Genomic DNA, 25,270 nt, shown 5'->3' with positions numbered 1-25,270 from the left:
ATGCCTAAGTGAAAAGTACCTGCAATGTGATTCATTTTGCTTTATCTATGTCTCAGTGTATTTTAATGTGTGAATACTAAGATGGTAATTAGCTGGAATACAGTCAACTTCCATTAATTTGACCCTGATGAGACCAGCGAAATTTATTGCATTACCTGGTGGGTCGAATTAAACAAGTTACTGAAGAAACGATAAAAAACATTACTGATTCACTGAGCAGTATTTGCTCGATTCTAGCACGGCCTCAAATGAAATGCGTACCTGCTTTATATGTGTCCAAAGTTGAAAAGTAATGTAGAAATGACAATAAAGCTACTAAACAAAATAGAATCTGATGCACACCTGATTTTTTAGTAAGAAAAATGGGCAAGAGTCTAATATGTGTTGCACAATAGTAGCCAGTCTTCTGAAGTCAGTTTTGCTGCACAGTTTTTTTTATAGGCAGCTTTGCTGCAATATAGCCATGTTATGCTGTAACGCGTACAAACGCCCTGATGCCATTTTGGTTTTCCATCCGATTGCACCACGCAAGCAATTTATGGCCCAATTTTCTTGGTAAAAAAAAGAAAGGGAGTGCATTATAATCCCATAAATACCGTAATCAGACTCTTAGGTACCATTATCGCTTGAGAATTTTTCTAGGGAAAGCCAAAAATAAACGGGCGATGACGTGTGACGACTCTGACGCTATTTGAATTATCACTGTAGTCACCATTGGGACCAGGTGCATGTGTGATGACCAGCCAAGTTCAAATAATCTGGCGAAGGGCAATATTCAGATTAAAATAACAAACATTTATGTGCATAGGAATGCATGGGCACTGGCCAGGACTTTTTGATGGGGTCGAATTAAGCAAAACATCAAATTAACCGGAGTTGAATTAAGGGAAGTTTACTGTAGTATGTTTGTTATTGCTTTCGCAGTTGTTAACAGAAAAATTACTTTAATAAGGTTGAGTACTCTTTGTTGCTGCAAGCTGAGCCTGCAGAGATTGCGTTAAAGAATAGTTAAAATTGTGCCAATAATGCTGTCACTTCTCATGGGATTAGTTTTCAATGGGTATGTGCAATGTCTATCATAGTCTCTTGCATATTGTGATCACAGAGCTTGTCTTTCCTCATCACTTCGCACAAGTTACTGAAGTTTCTAAATCTCAAGCATTTATTCAAGGAAATTTAAACATTCAAAAGCTCATTGGTGTTGCACATGCTCTCAGCAACTTGGTCAGCATCCTGTGCATTCTTAAGTCTAAATAATTGAGGATGGTTCTCACTAGCGTGTGCAACTGACTGCTTGCTTCGTTGCTCATACGAGTTTTGTCACTGTTTCGTTTAAATAATTTTCTCTTGTGTATGTAGCAATTTGAGGCATTAAACATTTAAAGGTACAATTAAGAGAAACATAAACTGTATTGGTAAATTGCTCTTCGACAATACAAAATAGCCACTCTTGCTATTTTAATAAGCGAGAAAAGATGCAACAATGAGAGACAAGTTGAGTTTTTGTGCGAGCTTACTGTGACATCATGGACTTTGATGGTGTCTGTTCAGACTTGGGTAATTCTTTATCGGAGATGGACTGCATTATATTCTAAGGAAGTCAAAGACTGAACTTGGCAAGTTTCAAGAACTTTACTGCACCACAATAGCCCACTTGTAAAAAAAATTATGCAGATCCAACAAAGGTTTGGAATCTATGTGAGGTGAAGCTATCTAGAAGTAGTTAATGAAGGGCTATAAATATGCCTGCTTCTTTGATACTATAAAGGAAACCGGTGCATGCATGCGTGCTCTCGCACACCCATCCTATGCAATGTGACACATGTGGTGATCATCTCAAAGAGGTAGTTGGTTTGCGCACGAAAGATGTGTAACTGTGCGCAATAGATGTAATGGTAAGAGCACTGGACTGCTGTGCTGAGGGACCGAGGTTCGGTCCCACTAACGAGCATATATACATATATTTTTTTAAAGTGTGAGCTATTCAGCAAGACAGCAGCCTCTTTCCTGTCTTCTTGTATGTTTCCTGCATGTGTCTTTTTTGGCAGTTTTTTTTTTCCTTAAATACAATGCACCAACTATCCCAACAACGTGTTTTACTGTTTTACAGCGGCAGAGCACAACAGCCACAGTCAGGAAAGTGTGAGAGGAGTTGCAAAGAAAGCCTTGCTTTAAAAAAAAGAATGCATTCACATTTGTAATGTCATACTAAAGTATTGGTGCTGACGTTTTGGTGTCAAATTAAATAATCGAATTTTAGCCTTGGTGTTCTCTTTTTGCAATGCACCTATTAACTAAAGTGGGTTTCTGAAATAATACTTTGTAGTCTAAACTGATTTGGTGTTTCTCTTTGTGTCCCTTTAATGATAACACCCATGCAGAACACTTCCTTATTTGCATCTTTCAGTCTTTTGCTCTACATGCACATTTCAAAAAAGGTGCATGTGCTCCATACAGCAGGATAGTAACGCTACCTCTCAATCACAGTATAGAGTTTGCAGCAGCGTGGGGATTGGCGGTAGTATGGGGATTGTCACATTGCTAGCTTAGAAGTTCACATTGTCCTTATGACACTTAAAAATTCCAGAGGGCATCACAAAGGAATCCCGTGTTCATAACAAGCACTTGGTAACTAAGTTTGCCACACTTGTGGTAATCCTTTTTTTGTACCAAAAAACTTGTTTAACTCTTTCTTTTCAGGGACGATCTTATATCGCTCAATTTTAGGACCTTATCAGACTTGCGTGTCGCAATCCTTGGAGCTGGTGTCATTGGCGAAGAGAGTAAGTTCTTGCAATGCCTTACTAGAAGCATCATGACCTATTGCATGTTGCAGGAACTGCTGACTGCTTCAAGTACCTCAAGATATTTGGACATCCTGAGTGAACCGATGCAATGTGTGGAGCACCTTGGCTATGGCTATAAGTAGATAACCGTGTCTAGGAACCCTAACCAGTCATAGTCATCTACTTCTGTTCTCTGCATACTGCTTCTCATCTTATGCTGTAAAGATTGTTGTAACTTGTGAAAAAGTCAACTTAATCATGTGGTGCTTGGCTTTCAGTCAAACAAATTACTTTTAGAGCCTGCAAGTACACTTTTTTTTATATGTTTACTCCTATGCAACAATCGAAGCCTTCTTGCCTTCAAGAAAAAAATTCTGGCAGAACTCATCTCACGATAAATGTCAATAGTAAATGATCGCTATGGATGGCCATCTATATGCAGTGAACAGAAATACAGGCTGTGAGCAATAGCACATGCGCAATACAGAAAGACAACAGAGTTTGCGGCAATATGACAAGAGTTCAGCTCTGCTCAGCACTGGAGAAATTGTAATGATCTTTTTATTTTTTTTTTCATTGAAAAGTGGCACATATTCAGTTGCATTTATGTAGTGACCCAAGTCGGAGTTACAGATTCATTTAAAAGTGACACATACCCAGCGCCACATACCCAGTGACCCAAATTAATGCGAAACAGCTTTACGTATCTTGTAACACCTACCCAGTGATCCCAATTGACATCAAGGGGGTTCACTTAAGGGGGGCACATACCAAGTTTCACATACCCAGTGACCCAATTTTGGATGAAAGAATACAATTAAGCCCACAACTGCACCGGTAGGGTACTCATTCTCTGCCGGAAAGATCATGTGACCCCGTCCAATGGGGGCCACATTTTGACTTGCCTAAAGTGAGTCCCACCACCTCCCATAAGACCGCGCGCGATTTGGATGAAAGAGGTTGTTACTGGGTTTGCACTATTGCTTCTGTGCAGATCTTTGGATGAAAGAGGTTCATTGAAGAGCTGCACATAAGCAATAGTGTAGACGCAGTAATACAAGCAGGTGTGAAATAGTTTAACTGATGAGTGGCACATTCTCAATGTCAAATCGCCATGACCCTAGTTGGCCTGATGAAAGCCCAGTTCCCTTGGCACAACAGCTACATGCTCTTACCATTAGACCATGGACTACCCAGTAACCTAAGTCGGTGTGAAAACGGTAGAGACAAAGCAGATAGCTAGATAGATAGACAGACAGTCAGCCCTCAGAAAGTGCGTAAAGTAATGTAAGAATGCCAAATTCATTGAAAGGGTTACAGCAACAAATTTGTAAGTTACTGCATCGTTAGTGCCCATCAGCTAATGGCCAAGAACACTCTACATTAGGGTCTGTCACACTATTTAAATATCAGCAAAGGAATTTTGCAGAAATTCTCAAAGTGGAGAAAGTCTTATGCAAGAAAAAGTTGTCCATCTTAATTGCAGCTTCATAAAAATATTTAGGTATCTGAATTTGTCCTAGGGCTGAGCCTGGCACCAACTCCTTTTTCCATGCTAGTCACTCTACCATAACCACCTGGTTCGCTAAGTTGTCAGATAAACTGCCTTGGGAAGGCAGTAGTGCCGAGTTTGATCACCGAATGAATGAATTTACCTTCAACTGTGAAGCTTTCCTACTGAGGAACCATTAGAAGTTTCTTTCGTAGCTTAGTAGGATGCTCTTCTTTAAAAGGGCCATGACACGAAATCTTCAAGCTTGAATTAAGCATTGCATGTGAAATCATATGCGTACCACAGCAAGCTGGAAAACTTTGAGTGCATTTGGTGTAGTAGAAAATTTGCTTTTCGATTTTAAATATTTCACTTGAACCATACAACAGTGTGGTAACACTAAAGGATGACGAAACAAAGTGCATTCTGCATGGTCACTATGTGGTTTCTAAATAGCACTCTCAGTGATGGCTTCCTCAGAATAACGGAAACTAATCTTAAAGGCCATGCTTCTACGCACTATTACTCGGCCGGCAACACACCATGGTTGCTGTGTTCTGAACACCACCTTGAGTATGCAGTATATGCATGGTTTTGTTCTTGCGCATGTGTCTTGGAAATCAGCCCGAGCTAGTTTCTCCAAGCATTCTCCGGTTTGTTGTGCTTTTATTGCGTGAGTGTAAGAATTGAAGGCATAGTGCACTGCCTAAAGAATCCAGGAGTGGTTGCTGACTTCCAAAGGAAAACCATTGCGCACAGTGGTTTCTGCTGGAGCACTCGCACAGTAGTAGGAATGCACCCTCTCGGCACAGCACATACTGTGCGCAGCGATTCAGACGTTATGATGGGCGGCGGATGATGGATGATGGAGATGGAAGGCAGCTGGGGAGGATCAGGTAACAGCAGATTTGTTGAAGGATGGTGGGCAGTTTGTTCTAGAGAAACTGGCCACCTTGTATACGCAATGCCTCATGACTTCGAGTGTACTGGAATCTTGGAAAAACGCTAACATAATCCTAATCCATAAGAAAGGGGACGCCAAAGACTTCAAAAATTATAGACCAATCAGCTTACTGTCCGTTGCCTACAAAATATTTACTAAGGTAATTGCAAATAGAATCAGGAACACCTTATACTTCCATCAGCCAAAGGACCAGGCAGGATTCCGTAAAGGCTACTCAACAATAGACCATATTCACACTATCAATCAGGTGATAGAAAAATGTGCGGAATATAACCAACCTTTATATATAGCTTTCATTGATTACGAGAAAGCGTTTGATTCAGTCGAAACCTCAGCAGTCATGGAGGCATTGTGGAATCAGGGTGTAGACGAGCCGTATGTAAAAAATACTGAGAGATATCTATAGCAGCTCCACAGCCACCGTAGTCCTCCATAAAGAAAGCAACAAAATCCCAATAAAGAAAGGCATCAGGCAGGGAGATACAATCTCTCCAATGCTATTCACAGCGTGTTTACAGGAGGTATTCAGAGACCCGGATTGGGAAGAATTGGGGATAAGAGTTAATGGAGAATACCTACGTAACTTGCGATTCGCTGATGATATTGCCTTGCTTAGTAACTCAGGGGACCAAATGCAATGCATGATCACTGACCTGGAGAGGCAAAGCCGAAGGGTGGGTCTAAAAATTAATCTGCAGAAAACTAAAGTAATGTTTAACAGTCTTGGAAGAGAACAGCAGTTTACGATAGGTAGTGAGGCACTGTAAGTGGTAAGGGAATACATCTACATAGGACAGGTAGTGACTGCGGATCTGGTTCATGAGATGGAAATAATCAGAAGAATAAGAATGGGCTGGGGTGCGTCTGGCAGACATTCTCAGATCATGAACAGCAGGTTGCCATTATCCCTCAAGAAAAGTTTATAACAGCTGTGTCTTACCAGTACTCACGTACGGGGCAGAAACCTAGAGGCTTATGAAAAGGGTTCTACTTAAATTGAGGACGACGCAACGGGCTATGGAAAGAAGAATGGTAGGTGTAACGTTAAGGGATAAGAAAAGAGCAGATTGGGTGAGGGAAAATACGCGAGTTAATGATATCTTAGTTGAAATCAAGAAAAAGAAATGGGCATGGGCAGGACACGTAATGAGGAGGGGAGATAACCGATGATCATTAAGAGTTACGGAATGGATTCCAAGGGAAGGGAAGCGTAGCAGAGGGCAGCAGAAAGTTAGGTGGGTGGATGAGATCAAGAAGTTTGCAGGGACAACATGGCCACAATTAGTACATGACTGGGGTAGTTGGAGAAGTATGGGAGAGGCCTTTGCCCTGCAGTGGGCGTAACCAGGCTGATGATGATGATGATGGGTGGTGCTTTTTGCACCTGCAAATGCTGGGTGATCCCTAGTGCCTACCAGTGGCGCAAGAAAAGTCAGAAGCTATGCCTTGTGAGTATCAGGTTCGTATCATTGAGCGCTGTACATGGTTTCAGAATGTTTTGAAGCAGACAATATAGCAGTGGCCCTGCACTTCTTGACGTCACACAAGCCATGCCAACATGGCGATCACTGTTGGTAGGAGGGACTTAGCAGTTATTTCAAATTGAAAATTTCAGTTGAAATGTGCACTGAGAGCCCCCCCCCCCCTTTTTTTTGTGTGTATGTGTTTATTTAACCATACTGGCCACTTTACTCTCAGTTTGCGTAATGATAAACATACAATAGTTGGATGATAATGTCATGGCCCCTTTGGATATGGCAAACAATTTTCAGTTTGGCCCCTGCAGAGTAGCTGGTAAGAAATTGATAGCACTGCAAGCAGCGATGTCAACGGAGCCATCCAAGGACGGCTCCGAGGACAGCCACTGATCGAGCCAGTAGGTTTCACGGAGACGGTCTGTGTATGACTCTTTGCCTTGAGATGAGTATACTCGCATTACAGCTCCTGATGATGCCGCTGGGTGTTGCTTAGTAGAACAGGTGCACTTTCAACATATACTTATTCTATTAGTTACTATTCTCTGTCAGCAACCAACTGTAGCAGCTTTTTATGCTGCCAGGAGCAGTGATAGACATAAGCACCTCGGTTATGGGGATCTATGAAAAACCTGCCTGCTGCTGTCTCTGTCAGATACGTAATCTACATGCGTTGGTTGCTTGCTTGGCACCTCATTCAATGCTGCATCCTGTGAGAACTTGTTGGAAATTGGTTGGGTGCAATAATTAGCACAAGTCATACGCAGTATCGTATATTGGATCATACTGAATATCCTCAGGTGCGAGTGGATGACCAGTACGACAGGATGCAGTGTCCATCTTGTTGTGCTCCGTGCAAATATCCAGCCTCTGATTTCAATACTCGCGGATCCAGCAAAACTTCGCAGAGCATCTGAGGAGCCACTTATTGCTTATTGTTGATGATTTCACAAGGTGCTGCAGTTGAGATTAGCTGCTTGCACTGACATTAAAGCCATATTAAAATTTGTTCAAATCGATGTGTGCCATTAGTGCTCAGTCAGAGGTATCTATGTATGTAGGGTAATTGAACAACACAAACAACTCGAGCTCCAAATTTCGTGTCAGTAGTCCGTTAAGCAACTTTGTTAGTCATGGGCAAATCTTTTCTTGTTAACCTTGTGTTGTCAGTTCAATTTCCTTGATTCCAGAGCGTTCCACTAAGGAACTATTCCTTGGTTATGGGAAAACAGGTGTGCAAACACAGACACAAGTGGAATGAAAAGCACTACACATTCTTCTCATTCTACTTGTGTATGCATTTGCATGCCTATCAACTTGCTAATCCCTACCGACTTGCTAAACTTTCAGTCAATATGAACTGTTCCTTGTATGTATTTTTGCTAGCTGACATTGTTGTATAAAAGTAGCAATAAATGCCCTTTCGGTGTTCGCACTACTTTGCTATCATTTCCTTTGTCAACAAGGACACTTAAGACCCAATTAAGTGTGGCTTTATTTAGGTTCCGAAATGTGTGCCCGAGACCAAACCATCCTTAAAGACCATCTATGGGGCCATACATTTCTGCAATTCTGCGATACTATCATGTAATTACGCATAACAGGTGCTCCAATAAGCTTTTTCTTGTTCGTGGTTCAATTTATCCTGGTGGTGCATCATGTGACTTATACTTCAGAATACCTTTTGTGTTTACTTTCTGTGCACAGTGTTAGCTTCTTCCTGCTGGGCTGTATCAGCCATTTTGATGCAGTTTGAGCACAGATTGTTGTTTTAATGAGGTCTCGCATCTGTTTATCTCCCTAATGCAGTTGCCAAGTCCCTCGTTCAATTTGGAGCTACGGTGAATGGCTTTGCCAGGCGAAGCAGGAGATCTGAGGAATTGCACCGTTCATCTTTTCAGATGTGTGTATTGGAACAAATGCTTGATTTCAAATGTAAAGTCCTTTACTAAAGCCATTTCTTAGACTTATGTGCTGAAGAGCCGATCCGCTAGCTGCTTCATGTATATTCCATGAATAGTGGCCCTATAATGTTTAGCAGGGCCTAGATTATGCTTGTATTTAACCGCTATGCTATGTATTGTTGACTGATATCAGTTGGTGTCTGCTTTTCTACTATGTCTGTTATAAAGTTTTTCAATGAATGCTTTCGTCTTTTTTTTTACATGTTCAATAACAACTCAGATTTAAGAGAGAAAGAGAGAGAGAAACAGTTGAAATTGTAACTCGAGGCTGTCTGATATTCATATGGGCCAGGTATGTGCAGTTGTCTGTTATGAGCTGAAAAAAAAATTATTTTGAAAGTTTTTTTTTTGGTACAGATACTGAAGCAATGTTAAGCTGTATTAGTCAGTTATGCTTCCATAATAGGAGATAATGACATAGCAACTGCTCATATTGCATGAAAAGGCTTTGTGAGCCAGAAAGGATGCAAAGGAGAAAAGATATTGGGCAGAAATCATCAACGATTATTGTCAACATAACTGAATAGCCAAATGCTTCAACAAAGCTATTTGTTTTATTAAATGAATGGCATGCTCGGCAGTATATATCTCTTGCAATAAGGATGTTTAGTTAATGTTCATTGCTTAATTGCCTAATTCCACAGGGTTCAGACCTGTTAACCACTACATCTGTAGCACTAGTATTGGTGGACAGCACGTGTGGCTGTGAAAGAGCTATAATAGTTGGCGTTCGGCAATAAGCGTGGCCCATACCTGGCACACATGCTCTTTGTATTGCGGTTTTTACATTGGCGATGAAAGTTCAACACCCTACCACCAACTGCAGACTATGATAACAAGTGAAAAAGCGAAAAAGAAAGCAATTGGCTCTAAAACGGATGACAATGCCTCCTTGAAGTTCCCACATCAGCTCACCACTACATGATTTTGATAGAATCTACTCAGGTCTAGTCAGATGTTTATCAGAAAAGTTGCCATTCTATCGTCAGCATTTTGTGATCGTCACATCATTGCCACTGTCGTTATCATGCTGTTGTCATTCCGCATCTGTGATGCCATCATCATTCCATCGCCACCCACTGTCATTTTGTCGTTGCCATTATACACATGCTCCTATCACACGCAAGTGGGCATATCAGCAGTTTTGCACCTTGAAGCCTCGCTTGACTTGGACAGTCATCCCCCAATGGTTTCTGTCTAATTGGTTATTTTTGCTTGGAGAAACTGTTCTCAATGACACTGTTGAGTTTTTATATAACACTGTTTTATATGACACTGTTATTTTTATATAAATGTGTTTTAATCCAAGCAATGCATTGGATAAAGTTAGTCATGTAATTGTCCTGCATGGCTCTCTAAGAGCTGGTGCAACCGCTTTGGGTGCATGACAAAGGAAAAGGAGTGCTGTGTGACAATATGTCACTGGACCTCATTGCTATAGAGGCGACAACCTGTACCCCACTTCTACAGAGGGGCATCGCAAGAACTCAGTACCAGCTACACCTACAAAACTACAGTGCACCTGCACTTTGTGCCCTCGCACTCCAAAAACTAGTTCCTGAGGGCAGGTTGTCCACCAACCGGGAATTCTCAGGGATTTTGGGTAGTCTGGGCTATACTAGGGCAACAGTCAGGGAATTTTTGCCTCTATCAGAGAAAATTAGCAGTAATTTTGTTGAAAGGGAACGAAAGTTGCGTTAATGCTGGCTCGAGTAACAGAGAGGAATCGTAATGGATCCTCTTTGATGCTGTGTCATTCGCTTTAGTTGCCGGTGTGCAGTCAACGACTGACTTTCCGGATGCCCAATAATTTAGATGGCTTCACGGCACCACCGTGTACCCCATAGAGTCAGTGTGCAAGAAGGTCTCAAATTTCTGATGTGAGAACCCTTCGCCATCCAATTTTCCAGACTATTCGAAACAGCATTAATCAAAGCCACCCACCACCGCCGCCATCTTGTGTACTTTGCCACCTCAAACCGGCGCTCTCGCATGCAGATCCGCTTGTTCTCTGCCCTGTTTTTCATTAAAATAATTCGCCGCTGTCAGCAATGGCACAGACTCTGCCTCTGTGGCCCTTGCGATTGGCTTTGAAGCTCAGTAAGCACGGCGTGTTAGATAACGCTGGTTTTTGAAATTCAGCTTCGCCTCAATACAGCAATATTTCGTGGTGAAGAATACTCAAAAGTATTGCGGTGAAGCATTACAAGTGTAGGAAGGAGCAATTCTCACGGGACACAGTATGTATTCCTTAATTATACACGTGTGCACCCGCCATCACCTGTCACAGTATGAGCAACGATATGCATCATAAGTGTACTAGCAGGCCTTCAGAGCTTTTTTGGATGTGCCTTTGCTGATTTGAGCCGTTAAGGACAGTAAAAAACATGCATTCATTTTATCGAACTGCCTGATTTTTTTTACGTTTTTATGGGCCTTAGGGAGTTCGAAAAATTGGATGTTCACTGTACAATTGACTAAGAGGATGTTTCAAATGGTCTGTAGGGTGTACGCACAGCGGAAGGAGGATGACAACAGAAACAACCTATGCATTGAGGAATGAACGAGAAAGGAAGCATGCCGGCGCTTCTTTAAAGGAGCTTGAGCTCAAAAAACAAATTGTTGACTGATGCCGAGATTCAGGTGTCCCTCATTCAAGCCAAAATAAACTCTTTAAAGCAGTGGAACGCAACACTGAGGCGTTGTGCGCAGGCTGTGAGCATGTAAGGACAGTTGAGGTTGGTTTTCCAGCTGCTGAGAGAGAATCTCACTTGTGACAAAGTTCGGGCCTCATACCAATGCTCTCAGTTTATAAAAATAGCTCATATCCAAAAATATTTGCTTCTGTATGCATCTCCTTTTTATTTGCATATAGAGAATGTTTTACTCTATTTAGAATGGGTTTTATCCTTTTTTTTTTCAAACATTTTATTTGCTGTGCATTTTACTAACCCCACTCTTCGGTTTTCTTTTTGAATAAAATGAACACTGCTCCTTACTATTCAAACTGGATTAAGTTGTTTTTTTTTATTTTTTAGCATGCTTACTAGAGAGTGACAGCATCGGGCAACATAGTGTCAACCCTTCTTGACATAAATAAAGTTCTGTGTCCCTCAAGTAATTTTGCAAAGGCATTCGGGGAAAACCTGGAAAGCTCAGGGAATTTGGAAATGACAACTTGGTAGGCACCCTGTGAAGGTACAGATGTTGAAAGAATTTCACCTCTGTCATGATGTCAGTTGAGCAAATGATAGACCAATTTTATGGCCAGTTTGTCTACACCATCGCTGCAGCAAAACATGCTGATGGCAGCAGACCTTAAGACAAGATGGTAGGGTAAATGGGTCACCTTGATTTTAGCGTTTTATTGTAATAGCTACTGCATACGTTAATCTGAAATGTTGCATGCTGAATGGGGATGCCCTTCAGCATAACATTCAGTAGCTTTATTGCCATGCAGCCTTTAATATTTTCCTGTAATTATCTATCAAATTTTATATTGATTTTCAAATTTTAGTGTACTTATTCTAAAAAGCTATTTACAGGATGACCATTTAAATGGGCAGGTATATTCCATATATGGCTGTCTTCAAGTGGAAACTAAAAGCATTCGGTTTGTACAGGTATCATCTGATAAAATATTCTCATTTTCAGTACTTTTAAGAGGAGAATGGCAAGACGATTTTTTTTTTGGCAGTATGACAAAGAAATTTTAAGTATTTTAGCTTCAGATTATTGTCAAAACATTGTACTATAAGCCATAAGAATTTCACTATAATGTGGCTAGTAGTTTCCTAAAAAAGCATATCAAAGATTTTAAAAACACAAAAATGGCATTTTGAGAAAAATGCACATTTAGGCTTGCACATGTACCACAGGTGTTAGAAAATTCTCTTTCCATTATCCCAAAAGCCCTCCAGAAGGCTTCTTTTCCTTCTTTGTCATTAATCGGTTCACGTGGAGCTGCAGAACTCTGCTTTGCTAACCCTCTCCTTACTAAGGTAGGCGAGAGATCTGACAGAATACATGTGGTTTGATGCCAAGTGCACTTAGGGCAGCGCCTCGTGTTGAATTTTGATCATTGTCCACTTCGCATCTGCTTTTGGGTTGTTGGGACACAATGCAGAGAGATAGGTGGGCAAAATTGGGCACACGTCAATCATGCAGTCACATGGACGCAATATACTGCAGCAGCTCACTCACTTTAGCACTCTGTAGTGACAATAACGAACGCAGAATAAATTTAATGAATTTTGCATGTGAGCTCAGTATTCAATAAAACATGCGAATGCACTTGACTAAAACAGCTCAAACGGCATGCAAGCACACCGTCCTTTTAAATACTAGGGTACACAGCTTTGGTGTCAATTTTCAATAGCCTGAAGAAGTCATCCATGTGCCCTGTTGCACTGCCTTGTGGCTCAGGCTTTGCTATGCTTAGCTATGCAAAACACCTGGATACAAAGTTTTTAGAGGAAGACATCCACAACAAAGGACTGTTTTGCAGCCATCCATATGCTTCGCAGCTCAGAATTTTTCAGAGTAGTGGAAGGTATTCTCGGCAATAGTAGTACCTTGATCGTTTCAGGATTTCTCCAGACCTGAGCTCATTGCTTGAAAACTGTCACTACCTGGTCAATGCACTCCCCAGCACCCCGAGTACTACTGGCATCCTCAATGGGGATGTCCTGAGGCAGTGCAAGAATGTGAGTACCAATTTTCTTGGCAAGGTATGTTATACAGTGCTGTCTCTGCTAAGCTGTTGTTATAAATGAGACTATTTACACAGACACCAACCAGCTAGGTTTAATAAATTCAGCCCTATGCTTCAGGGTTCTCCAGACACCTTCATCGTGAAGCTGCTGCAGCTTCACGATGTCACTCCTTACAACGCCGGCTTCTTAAGTTGCTACTGTTAAGAAATCAGAATGACTCCAGAACGTTGGATTGACGTATAAACCTAGATGGTTGGTGTTTACATAATTAGTCTAACTTCAAGTGTCTCCCAGCCAGGCTGATTTCAGTCTGGTTGGCGGGCTATTAATATAGTATGCAATTGTAAGCTTTTTTTTTGTGTGTGTGTCTTCATGGGCTGCACACAGTGGTGATGCAGCTTTGCAAGTTGTGTCACCTTGGTAAATTTTCATTTTGCCTAACAGGCATGTGGTTTTATATTTATTTTATTTATTAATATCATGTTTGAACCCATCTTGGATCATAACACAAAGGGACAAGGCAAACCAAGTTTTGAAGCCTTAACTGCTGTCTTAGTAATAAAAAGGAGTGCAGGGTACAAGCTTTGTAACAGCAGGAGATAATCATGTGGTGACATTCAGAGAGAGGCTAAATTTCCCAAATTTTTTTTTTATTAGAATCAGCTAGTGTTCCTTTAGCCAAGAAATTTGCCAAGTACCATGTGCACATGAACTCAAGGAAAAACATGGGAATCCTATCAGCCCGGATCGCAGTATGTTGTGTCTTCAAATAGGCACAAGTGCTTCACGTGAAACCACGATGAGAGCACCACTGATGACTGCTACAGGGTTACAAGAAGCTTTTGTGTAATTTCCCGTGGTTTAAATCTGAAGACCTGTCCCCAGATGAGCAAGCAGAACCAAAGTAATATAATCTTGTTGGGTTCTAACTTAGAAACACATAAAGTTAGCCTTTGCCACCAAAGTATAACAAGCTTCAGCACCTATGCCTGAGAAAAGCCCAGACATTTCAAAGGCAGCGCACAGTGAAGAGCATACTTAGCTATGCCAGATGTCCTGCCAAACAAAAAAAAGCTCGAAGTCACAGGTTGTAATACTAAGGCCCTCCTCCCACAAGCACATAAATCTATATTGCAGACGAGTCAGCTTGTACAGGCTGCAGTACTAGTACAGTGGAAGCTCGATAAACGGAAATTGCTTGAACGGAAGTGTGGCTTAAACAGAACACCATCTTCATGGTTGGTTGCTTTTGTATTCATGCAATGCTCTTTGCAGTGTCTCAGTAACTGGAACTGCTGTTAAGTGGAACCAGTTTCCCTGGTCCCTTGAGGATCCGTTTAAATAGAGTCTGCCGTATCTACAAATAGCATGCCCACACAGAAATCTAGATTCACACTCCATAGTTGGCCCTTTAGTGTGCATCTACACGGCAATGTACACCATGCACAAACCAAAGGGAGTTAACATTCTGAAAAAACATAGCATAGTCAAGATAAGGCTTTTTGTAGCACTGCAACAGACATCTTTAGAGCTGTCATGATGGTTTCACGTAAAATGCTCATACCAGTTGAATACTTAGCATCATGTTTCATTGCTTTGTTGTTTTGTGGCATTTCTTTTATCTGCTTCTTGTTCTTTTGTCATTACATTGTATTTGTATGTATGTATTTTGCAATGTTTCATATATTTACGTAAAAGCATACCATTAATACATATTCAAAGTCTTTCTTTCTTTTCTTTTTTGCCAAAAGTTTCTTTTTGTGCGTACTAAGGTATATGCTGTATTGGTTACCTTTTTTTCCTGTTTTATCTGCTTATGTACCTCTATTGTCATTGTATGTTTGCTGTTGCAGTGTCGTGTAAGTGTACGTGAAAACATAGTTATTACGTATTCCCACATTTCTTTTCACATTTCTTTTTTTTTTGTGCTAAAGTGACAGCTGTATTGTTTTGCTTTTGCTTTTTCTCTGCTCCGTGTTCCTCTACTGTCACTGCATAGTCATTGTATTTTGCCTGCGTCATCACTTGCGGCGTAGTAGGGCATTATGGGTCTCATCAGGGCAGTTGATTTCGCTTTTTACCCATAATTACTTCCTGGAATATTTCTGGAAAATACTCATTTGAATTGAATTGAATGTCATTAGGACTGATAAAATGCATATGCTTTTTGTAAGAGTTCACGTGCATTTTACTAGACCTCACCAAATTTTGTGCTGGTAGGAACACTTTAGCTGACTTTTGTTTAAAAATTTAGGAAATTTAGTCTTGCTGTGAATTTCACCACTTAATCATCATCTGTCGTTACAAAGCTTGTGCCCTACATTCCTTGTTATTACCGAGAGAACATTCAAGGCCTCGAAACTAGGTTTGCTTGTCCGTCCATCTATTCCATTACACTAATGGTGATCATTGTCATCATTTACATTATTGTGTCTTTATCAGGCTGCCTTCTAATTCTGAGTTTCACCGCTGACACAGGGCAAAGAAACAGATAAATTTGTCCACGACCACAACCACCTCCTCTGGGATCCAAATTCGTTTCACTGCAGCAATGAGCACTTATCAGCCAGATGCGTTAACCACTGTGCTGTTGCACATTTAATGCCTTAGAATTTAGCACTTGGCATTTCATGCCAGTTGTTGCACTTCGCAGATTCTAAGAGTTAATTAAGCGAAAATGAGACATCTACCCAATCGTAGCAATTGTTACGAAGGAAACCAATACGCGTTCCTCTAAAAAAAAAAGCCTTGTAGTTGAAGAAAAATTCGTCCTGGTCCGAGACTTGAACCCGGGACTACCGCCTTTCCGGGGCAGCCGCTCTACCATCTGAGCTAGCCAGGAGGCTAGCAGATGGCAGGGCGAAACCCGGGCTTCGCCCTGCCATCATCAGGAACTTCTGGGCCGTTTTCTTTAAGTAAGCATATAGCTGTAGGACACATGGAGCTTTGGAAATAGAAAATTCTGGAATCTGTTAAAGATTGCTTTGCAGAATCATTCGCAGGCACAAAAGATTTTAAAACTTGTTAGCGTGCTACAGTACTGGCGAAAACACGGGGAAGGCGGGAGATGGAAATTCAAGACGATGAGCAAAACGAGAACAAGGTGAAAGCAGGAGCCAACGTTTTGACAAGTGCACTTGTCTTCTTCAAAGCGACATATGCTTTTTCTCGCCACAGTACTGTATACACTCGACTAAGGGCTGCCCTCGTGTAAGGACCGCTCCCCCCAATTTGGCAGTCCAAATTTTGAAAAAAAAAATATCTTGCCAGCAAACGGCAGCGTCGTCGCGTCTCGCGTACGGCGCATTTCGCGGGAGCCACCAGATGGCAATAGTTGTCCTGCGGCTTCGTCACACAGCACTATCTGGGAGATCTTGTCGCTTTTCTCGCCGGCGCCATTGATCCTTTGTGCCGCCGTTCATTTTGACGACTGTCTATAGCGCAGCCGCTTGCGATAGAAAAGAAAAAACGCTTAACCGCGTCTGATGCGGCATCCAAACTTCAGGTTGTCGCATACGCCGAACAAAATGGAAATCGTGCAGCCAGCCGGAATTTCCACGTTGACGACAAGTGCGTGCATCGCTAGTGCGACCAAAAGGAAGAGCTTGCCGCAACAAACAAGACTAGGAAAACATTCCGCGGCAAGCGTTGCAAATTTCCAACACTCGAGAAGGAGCTCATGAAATACATCATGGACATCAGGAAAGACGGCTACGCATTGTCAACCGAGATGGTCCGGTTCAAGGCTCTTGCAATTGCAAGCGACATGAACATTTCACCTACGGATTTCAAGGCAAGTGAAGGATGGCTTCGGAGATTTATGAAGCGACAACAACTCGGCAACTGCCGCCGGACAACACTCTGCCAAAGTCTTCCACGCGAGTACGATGACAAAGTGATCAAGTTTCACCGCTATGTTAACGTCCTGCGAGCGGAGCACAAGTACCACCTAGACCAGATAGGAAATGTGGACCAAACGCCTGTTTGGTTCAATGCTCCTGAGAACACGACAGTCAACCAAACCGGCACGAAGAGCGTCCTTGTGCACACGACAGATGCCGAGCGTCAGCGTTGCACTGTAATGCTATCTGTCACAGCGGACGGAAGGAAGCTCCCCCTGTACGTAGTGTTTAAGCGAAAGGCGCTACCCAAGGAGAGCTTCCCAAATGGAATCATCGTCAGAGTGCAAGAAAAGGTCTGGATGTCCGATGAACTAGTGGTAGACTGGGTGAAAACGCAGTGGGCTAACCGGCCGGGAGGCCTGCTGCGACGGAAGGCCGTGCTCGTATTGGACAGCTTTCGTGGCCACCTCACAGAGCGCATGAAGGCTCGTCTTGCAGAAGCTTGTACGCATCTGGCAGTCATCTACGGCGGTTTAACAAGCATGCTGCAACCACTGAATGTGTCTATTAATAGGCCGTTTAAGGAAGAATTCAGACGCCAGTACTCTGAATGGATGGCAGCGGGTCACCACGAGGAAACGCTGACCAGACGACTAAGGAGGGCGTCACTTCAGCTGGTCTACTTTTGGACTTTAAACGTGTGGTGTGCGGTGTCCACGGACATTATTGTAAAGAGTTTTAAGGTCACCGGGATTTCCAATGCCATGGACAGCTGAGGACGATTGGATACATGAACGTGCGGATGACCCGAGCAGCAGCGACGAGCAGAGTCCGAGCAGCTATACCGATGAAGGCATCTAGCGAGGATGTCTGCAGCTAGACGTCAGATATTCCATCGTTAGGTATATATGGCACGATTAAACAGGTTTTTCCATACATGGATCGAAAATTGAACAAAGATTTCATACTTCCATGGAACCGCCGCACCCCATCAAAATCGCGGAAAAAAAAGTGCGACCCTTACCCGAGTGTATACGGTAGATATAGGTGGGGTTCTTCTAAAGGGGAGAGGGCGTAAGGCGGGTACTGTCGTAGGCATATGAAATACTTTTCCCGCTTCCGAGGTGATGATGACAGACAAAAGGAATGGAAATAAGCATGATGAAGCAACGCTGTCTGAATCATATTTTGAAATAACAAGTTCGACTGCCTCGAACAAAAACAAATGGTCATAAGCCTTTAGCCAAATAGCTGCAAACATCAGGTACTGTAAAGCTATGCAATTGATCCTGAATATATCAATCCTGGATACTATATTGAATTATTGTCTATATCAAACTGTTGTAACATCCTCTTGAAAATCCTAAGCACAAGTTTGGAGGACACTTAAGCTTCGCCTTTAACTCTTTTATTACCACGCAAGAATGGTAGTTTTTATAGGTCTCGGAAAAAAATTATTACCACTACAAATAATATTCCAGCACACTTTGCTGCATAGCATATTGTGCATAATGAAATGCTCTTTCCGAAAACATACGTTGCCAAACCAAAAACGTTGTTGTGTAAAACATACAAATTCTAGAAACGCCATTTTTGCTGCCTGGTAATAAAAACAACAATAAAAAAACATCTACAAAAACATTAATATCAAAGGAAATTCAGAATATACCTTTCAAAGATAAATAACTTAGGAATAGTGCCTGAAAAAATAAATGCTCAGTGCACCGCTGTTCTTTGGATACAAAAAAGAAACTAAGACCAGTTCATCACTCATGCCAAGCAGTGAAGCAGTTCCTGAATTTTGTTAAGCGTAGGTGCACTCCGCACTTTTCCCAGAAAACGTCTGGGTTTTGTTTATCTTTGCGGTCTTTGTAATTCATGTTGTAGTTCTGCCTTCCCGGCATCTTCTGGAGATGGTCTGATGGGAAGTCCAAGGAATGTACTTCAGCAGTTCGTCTAGAGTCCTGCACCTCTTCCAGGTTATGCATCGAAGCATATTTGTTTGCATTTTTTCAGGTTGTCCTTATCACCTTTGCAGAGAAGGAGAGTATAAAGAAATTCCAAGCAGTTGTAAACTGTCTTGCGCTGATCTGTAGTGCTGGGCCGAGATGTGCTACAGGCAGCATTGTTGGTGTGAATGGAAATTTCTGAGCTAGAGCATCATATCCAAGCGAAGTATGCACCCTGAAGATAATCAGTAGAGCTCTCAGGTCGTACAAAGATTAGCAGATAAGTGCGCACAAGGAAGGAGACCGCTCAAGGCCGTAAAGGAAACTCGCCGGTGAACAGCTGCAGATTACCCATGCTGACTCAAAACATTGTCGCTGTCAGAGCTCGAATCTGCTTTACTGTCATCTTCAAAATCATAACTCAAGTCCTCATCACTAAATTGAAGTGCGGGTGCAACATAGTAGTTTTGAGCATGATACTTTTCTCGCGACGCAGCCGCGCGGGGCGACTTCATGGGAGTGACTTTCGAAGACGGCATAGTGACACCGGCAGCGCCCCTTGCCTGGATTTTATGAGAGAAGCGAAACCAAAATTCTTAGAAACTGGTTGAAAATGCCAGGCCCATATGTTGGACATGCGGCGGACCTTCAGAAATACACTTTGGCGCAATAAAACGACTCGGACTCCAAACTTAAGCTCACCAGCGAACAGCTGGTGTCATTTTTGGTTAATTATCACCACTCGGCACTGTCGGACGGCAAAGCCGGCGATATAATTTAATTCTTGACTTGCTGGGAGTCATTCGTTTACAAAATTTTGATGCTGGTGCAGCGAATTGTGAGCGCCATGCTTTTTTCTCGAGTGCGGCAGAAGGTGACAGCCACGCCTATATTTGCTACAACATACAGACATTAGCTTGCAAATAGGTCCGCCAAAATTCACAGGATTGCCAGAGTGTGAAAACTTAAACTAATTCTAAAAGTTCAATGCCTGTACTAACTACTTGATGGCTTTAGGTGGATAAGAAACGGCTCCACTATGTCGAAATCGGTGATCTAAAGCATCGATTACTGGGGATCGATTTGAATAGGCATGGTAACGAAAGTGTTAAGAGTGGAACACGATAGCATTCAAAGGTCCCCGACTGCTTCTCATGCTTTCCGGCAACTGCAGCTTATATCACCGTAATGTTTACCGGGAAACACTGGTTACGAACGCTATGCACGTAGGCAAGCATTCTGGCAGAAACGTGGCCTCTTGCGTGGGCTGCGATACGGCGGAGACGAGCGCTATCTGGAGCTGTTGCAAAGAACCAGGCGCACCGCTTTATGGCATTTGAGATTTGTGAAAGGGGTTTGTGTTTTGAGTTCTTGTGTAACAGAATTATGTTTTCTCGTATATTCAAATTAAAATCCGACGCTATCATGTCTGTACGTTGTGTGTAAGTCGTACTTTAAGATATTTCTACACATTTTACCTTGAGAAATTCGATTAGTTCAGTAACTTCCTTGTGCTATATGGAGGACCTGTGTAGTTGGCTATGTGTGGTTCGAAATGCGGGACGTTGGACGCCGACGCCAGATTTTCTGCGACATGAGACCCTGAATGCTATCATGTTAAAAGTATAGTGCTGTACTATGCGTGTATCAGACTCCCATTCACCGTGACATTCGTTCATCATCACACCCATGCAAGTGCATTTCTTCTAACGATGCTGCAATCACTTCTTGCACCCAACATTTATAGATGCTTTTGCCCTTAGAAGTATTCAATGCGAATGGAATGCCACTGTTTTGGGAGATGAATGCTGTCAAACAAGACATCGAATATGAAGGGCAGTACATGCCACGTAGGAAACCGAGCAAGGTACATGCTGCTGCAAGTGGCTGTTCAATATTTGAAACATCAAATCTCCACGTTGCTTCAACAATGTCTAAGGACTCCTCATCCAGACCGTCCACAAGAAAGTGTGGATGACACTCGATCTTTTCAGTGGCTGTGGGCATGGGATGGCCAAACCAGATATGTTTGTGCCACTGGGTTTCTCAATTCAGACCAGGGGTTTCACGAAAGGAATTTTAGAGTTCCACGTGGAGCCAAAACGAATCTGATCCCTACCTTCAGTTGGATGGATTTTTACAAAACAGCAGATTTAACAAATACACCGCTCGCTACATCCACACTTCAGTGGCCTTCAAGGAAAGAACATTGCAGCAGTGGCATGCAAGACTCATCACTGCGCGATTTGTGGGTCCATGCTCAATGCGTTTCATTCGGGCTTGCAGGTGTACATGTGAGTGGGAATGGACACAGATGTTCAACAATCTGAAGGGAACTTTCGGATCTAACAGCGCCTGCCTGGATTGACTTGCTGCCGGCATATGATGACGAGTCACAAATGGTGCATCGTAGTGGACACATAGGACACACTCCTTTGTGCGTGATAACCAGTACAATTACGCTGGAGGCAATACGGCACACATACATACAGGCTCGTTTGCTTCCTTGCTGCTTCAATGCAGCACAGAAGCAAACGGATAGTGTAATGTGCATTATCTTGCATAGAAATGTACAAGCACTTCGACACGCAAGGCACACTGTGGTCACCGCAGTCTTGCAGTTGGGCAATGCAAGCTTTTAGAGTTAGTGTTGTGATTGGCGTACTTACTTGATTCTAACGTGCCCTTGACTGTAACGCTTTCTGTGACCAAAAAAAAAAAAGGATGATAACCTCGATTGTAATGCACACCCGTTTTCCATGACAAAAAAAAAAAAAGGAAGAGTGCGATACCGCACATCTCGTGCTTTCATATAGAAATACTATTTACTCTCATTTGGAAAAAACAGATTTATTCCCAATACACTAAAGTTACGATGAATACAAACACAAATGGAAGTGGCATACCTTGCCGCCAAGATTTTCACTGCTCCGGTACGAGTCGCGTGGGGCAATAGATATCCCTTACTGTCACTATCAGACAACTCCTTATCACTATCAACAGACCAAAGCATTTCATCCTGGGTGCAATCCATGGCATTCGAAATCCTGCACTTTTTAAAGGCCTTGTTAACCATGGCAGATGGGATCGTGCACCATGCATCTTTCACCCATCAAGCAAAGTCCTGTAGTAAGGCATGCTTCATTTTATTGGTGGGCATTAATTTGTGGCAGCCACTGACAAGCCATTCGGTGTAGAGCACCTGAATTCTATCTTTCACTGGCTTGTTCAAACAAACATCGAGCGGCTGCAGCTGTGATGTCATGCCGCTGGGTGTCACGACAAGGTCGGTGTTGCATGCAGCCAGCTTATCTTGGTGGCACCTGAACGCGTCGAGCACAAGCATCCCGTGCAGACCCAAACTGCCACCGAGTCTCTTCCGCCAAACATTATCAATCCAGTCAGCTGCCAAGTCTGTGGTCATCCAACCTTTTTCATTTGTGTGGACAATCACGCCACTCGGAAACGCGATTCTCTTCGGGAGCGTCTTGTGCTCATCTGCAGCGAAACGAAGCATTGCGACGACTTTAGTTTTTTTCGTGGCCGGAAGGCAAAACGTGCATTTGCTTCGCCTCCTTCTTTTCAACAGTAGTGGTGGCAGGCATGTCAAAGTATAGTGGCGTCTGATCGGCATTTCCAGTCTGTCCGAAGTGGTAGCCATTCCTATGGCACAACTTCAGAACGTACCGTTGAAAACAGTGCAACTTCTCTTCATATTCTTCGGGCAATTTTTGGCATATCGCTGTCCGCCTTCGAAAAGAAAAGCCTTTTCATAAAATTTGATAGCCAGCACCTGCTCGCTTTGAAGTCACTCCGCATTAGCCCTTTCTGTAGGGCTAACTGCATCGCTCGTACTTTGAGCAGATTGGTTGTCACAGGCTGCTGTGCTGCTCGCTGCTCTTACACGTATTCTGTGAGCAGCTCTTCTATTTCGGCAAAGTGGCCCTGCTTCAGTCCACTTAAACCCTTCCTTGTTGCTTTGCTGGCGAAAATATTCTCCTTCTGTTTGCGCCAGTCCCGCACGCAAGTTTCGGGTACTCCAAACACCCGTGATGCGGCCCAATTTCCATCCATCTCCGCACACATGATAACTTTCCTTTTAAATGTGGCATCATAGTGGACTCGGCATGTCCTCGCAGTCGGTGCTTCCATGCTGATTGAATAAATGCAGAAAACGGGAAGACAGGTGGTAGACTAGGTTACACTAGCGCCTGGTTACACGTACAACATGGAGGTATGCATATGGAGGAAGCTACGGCAGCTAGGCTAGAAGCGCTTACGAGGCGGCCATTTTCCTAATGCTAATGGCAATATGGTAACGCGGATTTAGCGTCACACTCAATTCTAACGTGCATGTAATTTTTGGACCTGTTTTATCGGAAAAAAAGGTGCGCATTAGATTTGAGTAAATACGGTAGTATATCGAAGACCATTCTGCAGCATGAGTCATTTCTGGCATTCATGTGCAAAAGAAGCAACAGGTTTGCCCGAAAGGTGAAGCATTGCTCCCAGTAGCAAATTATTAGACAGCTATATGAAGTAAGGTAAGTAGGTTTATCATCTGTATAGACTGCAGTAAACATTTTCATACTAACTAAATTAACAAGCATGGTGTCACCCGTGCATAAGCAAACATGGACACATCTCACTCGATAACTGCAGATGTTCACTGTCAGAACGTTGGCATGATGAAGAGCAGCAGCAGTGGCCACTGAACACTTCGTGCTGCCTCTAGCTTCAATGTGTCTGATTATCAATACTAGGTGCTCGAGAACATAGCATACATGAAGCCGCAAGCTGTCTTGACTCAGGCAGTCTTTGTACCCGCCACAAGTTGCTTCCAAGTTACATGGCCATACTCATTCGTGCCATGCACAGCAACATTCAGGCTAGCGTACGCACCAGCTTCCCTTTGCCTCCCCATGCTCTTTTGCACACAACACTGGGTGAGGGGGAAGACGGCACATGTCAAGCCACCATCCTTCTTGGCTCACCCTCTCACGCTTTCCCTCACACCTACAGCATGGGTTATGTATGGTGCTGGGAGGCACAACAGGTTCTTATCACACTTAGACTTTGGACAGAACTTCATACCAACGGCGGGAATTCAGGTGGAGTGCCCCTATAATTGCTATCACAGTAAATTAAGTAAATTTTTATGCATTCAACAAAACATTGCAAAAATAAATCCATTAATTTCTGCTTTTCACAATATCAGGAAACTTCGAGACATGTGGAGTTTTCAGATAAGCTTCAAATAGGCAAATTTAGTATTTCATATTATCTATATATTGAACCATTTTGTCATCCCCTTCATGTGTGGTATATCTTGTATCGACTACACATTTGAACTAAGTAAAATTAGTATAACACTGAAACCTTGTTAAATGAAATGGGTTATAACAAATTAAAGATAAACGAAGTAATCTTAGTGCCTCATGAAGTTTCTATGGAAACCCATACATTCAGAAACCTTGGTCTAATGAAGCAAAAATTTGCTTTAACTAGATATAATTAACTTGTTTATGTTCAGAATGAAGATCTACAGACCATTTAGAGCCACTTAGGTTGAAATGTGAAGGCCTGTAATGCTGCTTCTAAGTTGTCTGAATTAGCGGTTCAAAAATCCTACCAACGCACCAAACCGGCCACACTGGTAAGTCATTGGTTGCGGCTGCGTATTTCACTCTGCCAATGCCACTGGCTCCCATGCGCTCCTGTGCTCTCATGCACATGGCATGATACGCCTTGACTGAAGAAGTGTGTGGCTTGTAGTATGAAGTTACATGTGATACATGCTGTGCCATGTAACTGTGGCATATTGCAGCGTCTAACAGTAGCCACAGTAACCTGTTGCTCATACACAGCCAAGAAACATATTTTATTATGATCCATTTAATTTTCCATCCTTTCTTGTACTTCGTCATTGGCTATGGCAAACCCATGTCACCTCTATTATGGGGATTGAGCACTTTATGTTATAGATGATAAGAATAAAAAATAAAATTGATTCACAATATGACCACTGCTCATGCTCTTGGCGAGCGCTTGGCTTATCAGCGTTTCTTGAATACGTCAGTGGA

The 25,270-nt window shown here is 42.6% G+C and overlaps 1 protein-coding gene across 3 annotated transcripts in view; it reads left to right on the top strand.

Annotated features, from left to right (window-relative positions):
- LOC142582715 (glyoxylate/hydroxypyruvate reductase A-like) overlaps nt 1-25,270 on the top strand; it is a 39,323-nt gene that overhangs the window by 3,857 nt on the left and 10,196 nt on the right. For all 3 annotated transcript variants that reach the window (XM_075692680.1, XM_075692681.1, XM_075692678.1), the window contains 3 exons: nt 2,701-2,783; nt 8,527-8,620; nt 13,270-13,387. In XM_075692680.1, the coding sequence (XP_075548795.1) occupies nt 2,701-2,783; nt 8,527-8,620; nt 13,270-13,387 (295 nt within the window). The remainder of the gene's footprint in view (nt 1-2,700; nt 2,784-8,526; nt 8,621-13,269; nt 13,388-25,270) is intronic.

The sequence above is a fragment of the Dermacentor variabilis genome, chromosome 5 (genome assembly GCF_050947875.1).
Source record: "Dermacentor variabilis isolate Ectoservices chromosome 5, ASM5094787v1, whole genome shotgun sequence".
In the NCBI taxonomy this organism is placed as follows: Eukaryota; Metazoa; Arthropoda; class Arachnida; order Ixodida; family Ixodidae; genus Dermacentor; species Dermacentor variabilis.
This window is presented reverse-complemented; position numbering and strand designations above follow the sequence as displayed.